This window comes from Anomaloglossus baeobatrachus, chromosome 6 (genome assembly GCF_048569485.1).
Source record: "Anomaloglossus baeobatrachus isolate aAnoBae1 chromosome 6, aAnoBae1.hap1, whole genome shotgun sequence".
Taxonomy (NCBI): Eukaryota; Metazoa; Chordata; class Amphibia; order Anura; family Aromobatidae; genus Anomaloglossus; species Anomaloglossus baeobatrachus.
The window spans coordinates 294746765-294757904 of record NC_134358.1 but is presented as its reverse complement, the minus strand read 5'-3'; the positions used below and the strand labels follow the sequence as shown (position 1 = coordinate 294757904).

The following is an 11140-nucleotide window of genomic DNA, read 5'->3' as shown; positions in this document are numbered from 1 at the left end:
TGGGCCCCTGTGAGGCATAGAGGCCACATCACGCTGCCAGCTGTCACTGTGGGGGAAGTTTCAGACCAGCAGCTGTCTGTCTCAGAGGGAAGATGCTTTATTGCTGTCCTACTTCTGCCAGCACACTGTGGATGACTGGTACCAGGAATTACTGCGATAAAACTGGGTCAGCGGGAGAAGAAATGGAGTCCTTGGTAATCTCTGCAAGGCAGGGCTAGAATGTGAAGGTGTAACCTGTTCATTGCCGTACATGCGCGCAGCCCCCCGCCGCCCCCTCTCCTGATGCAGAAGAGCTGCAGACCCTGCGATTTAGGATGCAGCACAGGTAACTGAGCACGGGGGCGGGGCCTGGTGACGTCCGCGGCCGGTGGGCGGGGCCAGTGCATTATTAATGGTGCAGCAGCCAGTGGAGTGTCCGGGCTGCCTGCTGCCTCCATGTGAGCTGCAGTGCTCCTTCCCCTCCTCCAGAGCTGCCCTCCCCCCTCTTTTGTGAGGGCTGCAGATAAGAGACAGAAGGGATAGGACTGGCAGCAAGGCGATCAGGAGGATTTCACTGCACCACAAGGAGGGAGGACGCAGCATGCACGGACGGGTGCTACCATGAAGGATGCCCATGCCAATGACACATGCAGATCTGTAGGGGATTGAACAGACGGCATCTGGACGATCCTGGCAGAGGGAGCGATGCGCAGTGGTGTATGTAATCCAGGGTCCGGGGTTATGTGCCGCCTCTGATCGCCAGTCTGATGGTGTGCTGGCCACTGGCAGCTGTGATCTGAGTGGCATCTGTGGCACCGTCTCCGCGTTCAGTCATCACCAGTCTCAGATTGTGCATCCTTGGAAAATGGCCACACTGCTGCGGAAAATAGGACTGATACGTCTTCACGATAGAGATACGGAGGACCCCAAGCATCATCATCATCATCACCGCAACCAGCAGGGGTCTCTGAAGAAGGGCAAGAATAGCAGCAACAAACAGCAAGGAGGCTCGGCAGGAGGCGGCGGCGGGGGCAGCAGCGGAGGGGGCAGCGCCGGCTGCTGCAGCAACACCTCCACCACGGAGGGCATCCTGAGCCAGGCTGACCTCAAGGGCAAGAAGAACGAGCAGTGCCATAAGGACAAGAACAGTGCCAAAGAGACCAGCACCCCTACCATCACCAAGGAGCCCAAACAGCCCGGCGGGGGCAGTGCAGGAGGGGGCAACAAGCAAAATGGGGGCTCCTCACTGCAACCCCTTCTGCCCCCCAACCGGCAGCACTGCACCCAGGTGAGGAGCAGGCGGCTGATGAAGGAACTCCAAGACATCCGCAAACTGAGCGACCACTTCATCTCCGTGGAGCTGGTGGATGACAGCCTGTTTGACTGGAATGTCAAGCTGCACCAGGTGGACAAGGACTCCACCCTGTGGCAGGACATGAAGGAGACCAACACAGAGTACATCTTGCTCAACCTTACCTTCCCGGACAACTTCCCCTTCTCCCCACCTTTCATGAGGGTGCTGAGCCCCAGGTTGGAGAATGGCTATGTGCTGGATGGTGGAGCTATCTGCATGGAGCTTCTCACCCCCAGGGGATGGTCCAGTGCCTACACGGTGGAAGCAGTCATGAGACAGTTTGCAGCCAGCCTAGTTAAAGGGCAGGTAAGATGAGGATCACGTCTTCCACATTGTCATGGGTAGTGGTGGGGCAAGTCTAGTCCTCATTGTGTCCTTCCTAAATGACCCAACTTGCTTATCCGTATGTTCCATATTCAGTCATGGCCAGTGGTGGGGCAAGTCTAGTCCTCACTGTGTCCTTCTTATATACTCCAAACTTATGTTCCATATTCTGTCATGGGTAGTGGTGGAGCAAGTCTAGTCCTCATTGTGTCCTTCCTAAATGATGCACACTTGCTTATCCATATATTCCATATTCTGTCATGGCCAGTGGTGGAGCAAGTCTAGTCCTCATTGTGTCCTTCCTAAATGATGCACACTTGCTTATCCATATATTCCATATTCTGTCATGGGCAGTGGTGGAGCAAGTCTAGTCCTCACTGTGTCCTTCCTAAATGACCCAACTTGCTTATCCGTATGTTCCATATTCTGTCATGGCCAGTGGTGGGGCAAGTCTAGTCCTCACTGTGTCCTTCTTATATACTCCAAACTTATGTTCCATATTCTGTCATGGCCAGTGGTGGGGCAAGTCTAGTCCTCATTGTGTCCTTCCTAAATGATGCACACTTGCTTATCCATATATTCCATATTCTGTCATGCCCAGTGGTGGAGCAAGTCTAGTCCTCATTGTGTCCTTCATAAATGATGCACACTTGCTTATCCATATATTCCATATTCTGTCATGGGCAGTGGTGGAGCAAGTCTAGTCCTCATTGTGTCCTTCCTAAATGATGCACACTTGCTTATCCATATATTCCATATTCTGTCATGGCCAGTGGTGGAGCAAGTCTAGTCCTCATTGTGTCCTTCATAAATGATGCACACTTGCTTATCCATATATTCCATATTCTGTCATGGCCAGTGGTGGAGCAAGTCTAGTCCTCATTGTGTCCTTCATAAATGATGCACACTTGCTTATCCATATATTCCATATTCTGTCATGGGCAGTGGTGGGGCAAATCTAGTCCTCACTGTGTCCTTCATAAATACACCAAACTTGCTATCCATATGTTCCATAGCCTGTCATGGGCAGCTCAGATTTAGGCATGATATTACTGAGGTTGTACTATAGTCCTAGTAGCCTTGCGTATTATGGAGAAATAGTAATATAGTAGCCTAATACTTCTAAACAGAGCCATCTGATCTTTACTCACTGCTGTTAGCTGCACCATTATAAAGGATTTCCAGTGAAGTGCCATCCATGGTACAGTTCATTGTACAATATGGCACCCTTGACAGGTGAAAACAGCCTCCTGAGCAATCTCAGCCTATTTTCTGCATCTCTATTAAGGGTATATCATCATCATCCTTTATAGTTCAATGTAAGCAGATGGAATCGCATGGACAATAATGTGTGTGCCCTAGGTGTTAATGTGATATTGGGCCCAGAGCATTGTTCTCAGATCATCAGTGAGCTTCACAACGTTGGAAGATGGGAATTAGCCAGTGACCATTTGCTGACCTCAGGTTTTAATTCATTGTCTAGCCTTTGTCACTTATTTTCAGATCACATCTGCTTGTGAGATTGCGGTTATAGTGCCCAAAGGAATATTGTGTAGAGCAAGGTTTGCTGTCCTCCGGCACTTCTACCACCGGTGATCCAAAGTGCTGCTTTAACCCATCATTGTTTTGTTAGTTACATTTGCATGTTTTTGTTGTTGTAATAATTATTTAGCCGAAGACCGGCTGATCATATAGTACAGGCTTGTTATGACTATAAATAATACACCCTTATTATATTGCCGGCAGCACAAACACGGCTGACGATATGTCTAATGCAATTGATACATTGTAATGGACTTTTGTTCATTGAACGCCCAAGCCAAGGAAAGGCTGGTGTTACAAAGAAAGCGCACTCAACCATAATTGATGGTCACTGCGTTACGTGGAGAATCACAATGGCTAACCCTCATTATCTTCTTAATGTTTATGAAATTGGACCAAATATCTAACTTCACCTATAGGTCTGGTACTAAAGCAAAGCTTGAATGGTAAAATACCTTATAAATGACATTTACATCCTTTTATATATCTTGTACCAGTATAATAGAGACACAAGAACACTACGTATCTGCACACTGTGGAATAGGTAGAGGTCACTTTGTATACCTGATGTCTTTGTTGTGTATATTGACTGCGTCGTGTTTATATATACTGCCCTATTACACCGCCATCTGCTCCCCTATTCCTTCATATCGATTTACAGATTACACCACATCGCCTTGAAATATCACTATAAATGTGGATTTTTACCTATAAGGGCGATTAGGACACAGTTAATATGGAATTTCTAGGTAGATCTGATGATATAGGGTAGGAGCTTTTACATGATGAGTGAAGTGAATGCAGATTTTGGTAAAGGTTACATACACTGTCAATATTTATGGAAAACACATAGTGAAATGAAAATTATATATGGGGAAAATGAAACAAAGTCTACTCTGGCAGCCAAGCAATAATCTCTCCACTGGACGTATTGTAACCTCAAGACACCAGAATCATTTTACAGATAGTCTTGGAGAAATGAGTATTGGAAAGTATCAGATACAGTGTTTCCCTAAAAATAAGCCCTAGCAGGATTTTTTGGGGTCTTTTTTTTTTTTTAATGTAAGTCCTACATCAAAAATAAGCCCCAGTTGCTGTTCATTTCTGCATACGATACTAATAGTGTCTGGAAATTGGGCTTGGGCCCCCCTTTCAGGATATGTACCTTTTTATTGCTATAAGTTGGCCCATTGTGTTGCTGTAAGCTCCAGAAAATTTACAGTCGCACGCCGACTATTAATGCAAAATTAATTTGCTCCCCTTGCCCCGCCTATAATCCCGCACACCACTCTTCGTCGACGTCTGTGATTGGGTGCAGTCAGAATGGCGTATTAGTCACCTGAGGATCGCATCACAATCCTCGGACTAGCCGTTGACTCTCCTGACCTGAGAGTGACAGCGGCATAGAAAAACATGCTGTAATGCTCCAATCAGGAGAGTAGAAGAGTCCGAAGATTGGCTGTAGTCAGACTCACCCAAGGATCGCATCACCATCTTCGGACTCTTCTACTCTCCTGATTGGAGCATGACAGCATGTATTTCTATGCCACTGTCACTCTCAGGTTAGAAGAGTCAACGGCCAGTCTGAGGATTGTGATGCGATCATCGGGCGATTAATACGGCATTCTGATTACCACCAATCACAGACGCCGACACAGAGGGGTGGGCGGGATTATTAGCGGGGGAAGGGGTGAAAATTAATTTTGCATTAACAACCAGCGTGCGACTATAAATTTTCCAGGGCTTACAGCAACACAACAGGTCAACGTACAGCAATACAACTTACATATCCTGAAAGGGGTGCCCAAACCCTATTTCAGGAAACAAGGTATTAGTATGATCTGCAAAAAAGAACAGATTCTCTTTAAAGAATACAGCAAAGAAATATAAGACATCCCTTGAAAATAAGCTAAGGGCTAAGCCACACGGCGAGAAAATCGGTGCGAGTGGAGTGCGATTAAACATCGCATTCCCCTCGGACCAATTCTAGCCTGTGTGTCAGCACACATGGGCGATTATTTTCTCAGCCCTAATCGGACTGAGAAAACAATCGCAGCATGCTGCGATTGTAAGCTGAGTCTCTTTCTCTCGCACCCATTCAAGTGAATGGGGCGAGAGAAAAATCGCACTGCACTCGCGGTACACCGGTGTACTGCTAGTGCAGTGCGAGAATGGCAATAGCCGGCTACGCAGTAGAGAGGGAGAGAAATCCCTCCCTCCCCTCCTGAGTGCCGGCCCGCCCCCCGCAGCTGAGGTCTGCTCGCACGAACGGACCTCAGTTGCAAGGACACAGGCATGACACTCGGCTCTGCTGTACTGCCAGCACGAGCCGAGTCTCATGCAAGTGGATCGCAGTAGTGCCCGTGTGGCCCCAGCCTTAGCGCATATTTTGGAGCCAAAAAATAATATAAGACCCTGTCTTATTTTTGGGGAAACACAGTAATAAAAAATGCACATTGTATGTTTTAGATTATGTAAATACACATCGAAAATCTATTCCAACATCACTATTTTGCATAAGGAGCCCCCAAATTTACAGCTATTAATACCAGGGACTTCAATATATATGTGTGTGTGTGTGTGTGTGTGTGTGTGTGTGTGTGTGTGTGTGTGTGTGTGTGCGCGCGCGCGCTAAATCTGTAGTAAAAAAAAATAATACAATCCTTCTTGAAATTATTACACGTTTTCAGTGACCGGTGATCTTTCATAGGAAGGAGCTCAGGAAGGGGGTAGTTCTTGGTAGCAGAAGCCCCCTCATTATCTTGACAAATATCCTTTCTATAAAACAGATCTTATACAGAAAGCGAGGGTTAGACTCCATACACTGCGTCACCTACGCCGGTTGTCACTGAGGTATACCCTTGTTATTAATGTCCTTCTTTGTCTACAGTGCCGTTGGGCAATCGAAATAGTGTTTTGTCTTTTTTTCTGGCTTCTATCAATAGCTCTTTGTGCCTGATGCCAATATTGGCCTAATGATCTTTAGGGTAGCCAACCAGGACCACAAAGGAAAGAAATAAGAAGGGAAAGTCAGCTGTTCCATTTTCCATTATCTTATAAGAGGCTGTTGGGGGGGGAGTTACTAAATTGTTTATGTCATTAATTTATACCCTAATTGTTTTTGTTGTCAAAATGACCCTTTATCCAGGATGATTTGAAGGTTTGTACTGATGAACACAAAGATTGACTCCTATAGTCATCCTAAGGCCACGTTAACACGTTGAGTATTTGTTCAGTATTTTATATCAGTCAACACCAGGAATGTGTAAAACATACAGAAGTGGTGCCCGTGTTTCTATTATACCTTTCCTCTGATTGTCCTGCTCCTGGTTTTGGTTTACAAATACTGATGTATAATAGTGACCAAATACTGAACGTGCGAACGTGGCCAAAAGGGGTATTTTCTACATAAAAAAAATTGTGGCAGCTGCCTATTATACAGTGTGTCCACCCATATCCTGTCCACCACCATTAACTTGAGAACGGCGGCAGCTATAGGCATAGAAGTGGTGTCTAGGTACAGTAAAGTAGCCATGCGCTACGCAATGAAACCACCTATAGCACCACCTGGTGGAAAAAAACGGAGTTAGCATTTTTATCTCGAAAATGGAAGGAGATCGAGAAAAAAGTGAATTACAAAGTTGTAGGGCATCATCAATTCAATACAAATCGACACCTTGCATACAGAAATGCTATGATTAGAACGTGTAAAACTCACAAGGCTGCGGACGTGAAGCAATACCTCATGGAGACTTTCCACGCTCACCTGACCTTACTCCATTGGACTTCTTTCTGTGAGATCACATCAAACAGCAGGTGTATGCGACCCCTCCACCAACATTGCAGGACCTACGACAACGTATACGTATACGTGTGCCCGTGTCTCCGGTACATACGGGCACGGACCTAGCACGTACCGGAGACTTGGACGTGTGAAGGGGGCCTCACACGCACTAGGATTTGGCTATTTGCATACTTGTCACATGCCAACTAGCGTCTCATCCTCTGGCCTTAATAGAGCAGTGAGAGAAGCAGATAAGATGCTAGTTGGCATGTGACGGCCAACTATAATAAATAAAAATATATCAATATAATTCAATAGGATTCATGCCTATTTTCAAAAAATAAAATAGAAATACTTTTGAGTAAAAAAAAAAAAAAATGGCTTTCTTATGAGTGTCATTTGCTCAGCGTCATTTCGTATACAAATTTCTAATAATCAAGAGACTTCTGTCCTGATACCAATGTAATAGAGACAGGATTTTGAGGTGTTTATTTATTTAAATTAACCCCATTTCATTGTTGGCAAGGTCTAGTGTCTTTCCATTTCCAGCAATTATCTATTACATTTTGGCATCGGTCCTGGTGTTCTGTTACAATCACTGGAGCATATTACCCCAATTTCGCTTTCACTCTGAGATCAGGTTAGGCATCTAATCTCCAGCAGCTTTACCTTTCATAATTGCTATCATTTGCACAATAGTAGTGATAAAATGGCATTTCCACATCAGGGTAATACTTCACTGCTGGCATACTGAAATCCTGACAAAATGGAAATGGGCTTTTCTTCTCAGTTGGCCTTTGTAGAGCTTTTATTCCTGTGTTGTTTTAGGTTTTCGGAGCTTTGTATAAGACTTGTCATGTGGGTTTTCAGCAGAAATAAAAAAGAATTATTGTTCAGAGGCTAGTAGTTTGCTGCTTCCCAGGTAAAATCAAGGCTGTGAAGGCATGCTGCCTGTTAAATGCCTTCTTTAGTGAAAAAGGAGTTAAAATACATTTTTTCCATATAACTGGGTTGTCCTTTTTAACTATATACATTCAGCCAGAAAATTGGAATGTATGGGCTCGTAGCCCTGTTTATGGGCTCTTGATCCTGAATTCAGCTTCTAGAAGAGAAAGTTGTTGTTGGTCATCTTAGGTTTTATAGGGCTAATAGCGTTGTCACCCAGTCATGGTGAGGGTCCTCCACTGTCACACCGGGGGGAGGGCAGACACCCAGCGAATGGCACAACACAGAGGGTACACCAGGGAAACAATACAACGGAAGACCCAGGCGCTATGGCGAAGGGAGCGGGGTCACCTCCTAACACTCACCTGAGGCTAATCCCTGTACTCCCTTACATCTCTATATAGGTTCTTCCCTCACCACCCCCGTGCGCCAATCACGTACCTAGGCCCTTGCTGGCCTTAAACTCACCCTGACTAGTGAAGACCAGCGAGATGCTAATTACGCCACTGCAGTAATACAACATGAGGAAGGTAAGACAAATGGGTGGTGAAGGACATACTAAAAAGCGCTCCTGGATTTCTTCACCAAGAAACGTTACAACTGCAATAGAACAACACCACAGCTAAGCAGTGATGTGTTTTATAACATAGAAAGCATAGGTATGAGCTATAGCCGGCATAGTAAGGAGTGGATATTTATCGCAGTATGGAGTGGCTACAACCAAAGTTACAACTACCTGTTAGAATGCTGCAGGATAGGAATGAACCTTAACTCCTTCAATATCAGATTGAATTAAATATGCTCAAATTCAGGGTAAATGATGAGCGGGCACTAAAGCAGATCTGCGATCAATAATACGCTGTGACCGTCTGATCCCATATCCCCTTTGAGATCACATCAGGCCGTGCCACACTCATGACTGCCACCTTCTGTATCTCTGCTCATCACAACAGTAAATGTCAAAACTCCCTTTGCCTTCTATCCCTTTACTGTACCGATGCATTCTTCATTGATTGTCTGGCTATAAAGTGTCAAACATGGTCTGGTATCACTGACTAGTGAATGTGTATTTGTCTATCCGGGAAGTGTCCGATAAATGAAAACCCTTCTCCTTATTTATTGCCTTTAAGGTTACGAGATGTAGTAAAAGTATAAAGTGTAAATATGATGCACCATTAAAAACGTCTATAAATACACGGCTGCTTCTTTCTAAGTAAGAATCACCAAGTGCAAAATAAATAGTAAAATTGAAGACTATTTTAGTAACACTATATATAACCCTTATTACCACCATCAGATTTGGCCTCTATGACCTTTTATTTATTTATTTTTTAATGCATTGTTTATATTTTTACATTGACAGGCTTACAAGGGTTTGTAATTTTAGCAGGGCCATTTGTACCATGTAAGGGCACTAGTTTCAAGAACATGCAATGCATTGCCAAAACGGTATTTTAGAAAGAGAGGATCTAATAGAAAAAAAAAGCACCTGTTCAATTTTTGGGGGATTTTTCTTTTGGGTTTGTTGTTATGGCACTCAAGGCTTGCTTTTTTGAGGGATGTGCTATAGTGTCCATTTTATGAGTACCATCTGAACACAGCGATACCTGTATTATTTTATTTTCTTTTACATAATAATGCATTATTAATGTTCAATTTTTATTCCTTTGTTATAAAATAAGATAAAAAGCTTTTTTGGTATACTTTTTAGCTTGATTATTAGCATAATAGTGTTTTGTACCTGTTACTATACCACTGACAGATAATGTATTAGTCCCTCTGGTCCTATGTAAGGTCTTTGGAAGGAATAAGTCATGTGCCAGTCCTTTATATTGACCACACATACATTTATACATATAAATGAGATCTCCTCTGAGACGTCTTTTTGTAAGCTAAAAAACTATTACAACCTCTCATCATATGGGAGGCTTTAATCACTTATACGATATTCTAGATGTGGCCTTACAAGTGATTTATAGAAGGATAACAATACGTTGGGATCACGGGATCTAGTCCTGTTTTTATACAACCTAAAATCTTGTTTGCTTTAGCAGCTGCTGCTTGACATTGAGTGCTGCTGCTCAGTTTATTTGTAACTAGAGATGAGCAAACCTGAGGTTCGGTGTTCCTACCAAACACAGACTTTACAAAAAAAAGCAGACTTCGGGTGTGTATGAAAACCACTCGTGCGAGCAGCGCTGTGCTCGGTACGCCTGGTGCTCAGCCCAATGCGAGCCATTTTGTTACGTCACCACCGGAGTCCGCTCCAGCGACTTCTGCTCCAATCGCCAGGCGACGCCGTGTTCCTGCCGTGGATGGTGCTGGTGATGTGAGAGGAGTCGATGCCAGCGGCACCGGTGGTCGCAGGCTCTGATCATCCACTGGGCTGGGTTATCGTGGGATCTGCAGTACCACTGGCTGACTGTGGGTGGCGTGTGTCTTCCAGCTGAAGTTGCCAGCGTTCAGCTATAGCCAATGGGAAGACACCACACTCTTCTTAGTTCCCCTCCTGTCTGCTGACCTCTGCCAGAGATAGTTCTGATTTCCTGGATCCTGATCCGCCCTATTCTGTTTTGTGATTCCTGTGTGCTGACTTCTGCGTGTTTTCTGACTACCCTTCTGCCTGCTGTTTTGTACCTTGCTGCCTAATCCGGATTTGACCTCTGCTACGTTTTTTGATTACGTCCTTGCCTGCTGATTCTGTCCCTGTTCTGCTATTCCTGGTTTGACCCTGCCTGACGACTACTCTCATCGGACTGCAGCCTTCCACAGGTAGTGATCTCCAGGGCCCTGTGTAATTCCAAATCTCTGTATAGGGGTTAAAGGGTTTCAGGGTTCTGGGGGTCCTGCTTGGTGAGTGGCTTCCCTCTAGCCTGTCCATTACATCCCATCTGAGTCTGTTGATCCAGGCAGGCGTTACACATTTGCAGGGTAGCAACAGCATAATCTTATGTAGTGTGTAGAAAACAAAAATGGAAAAACTCTGCTCACCCTCTCCCGGAAGTGATCTGTTTATGGCTGGCTGTATGTGGGCAGAGACCCAAATTGCCCAATTAGTGACTTGTGACTTGATTAGTGAACCATTGGGGTTCAGGTCAAGTACAGGTCCTAAACCGAACTTTATCTAAAGTCCAGCTGAACCTGCCGAACCGAATTTCCGCGGGTGCACTCATCTCTACTTGTAACCAGAATACTCAAGTCCTCCTCCTGTT

General features: G+C 44.8%; 1 protein-coding gene across 1 annotated transcript in view; it reads left to right on the top strand.

The window, feature by feature from the left end:
• Nucleotides 1-416: 416 nt before the first annotated feature.
• Nucleotides 417-11140, top strand: part of UBE2QL1 (ubiquitin conjugating enzyme E2 QL1) — a 90949-nt gene continuing 80225 nt past the window's right edge. The window contains exon 1 of the mRNA XM_075314882.1: nucleotides 417-1639. Within this exon, the coding sequence (XP_075170997.1) occupies nucleotides 845-1639 (795 nt within the window). The 5' untranslated portion in view covers nucleotides 417-844. The remainder of the gene's footprint in view (nucleotides 1640-11140) is intronic.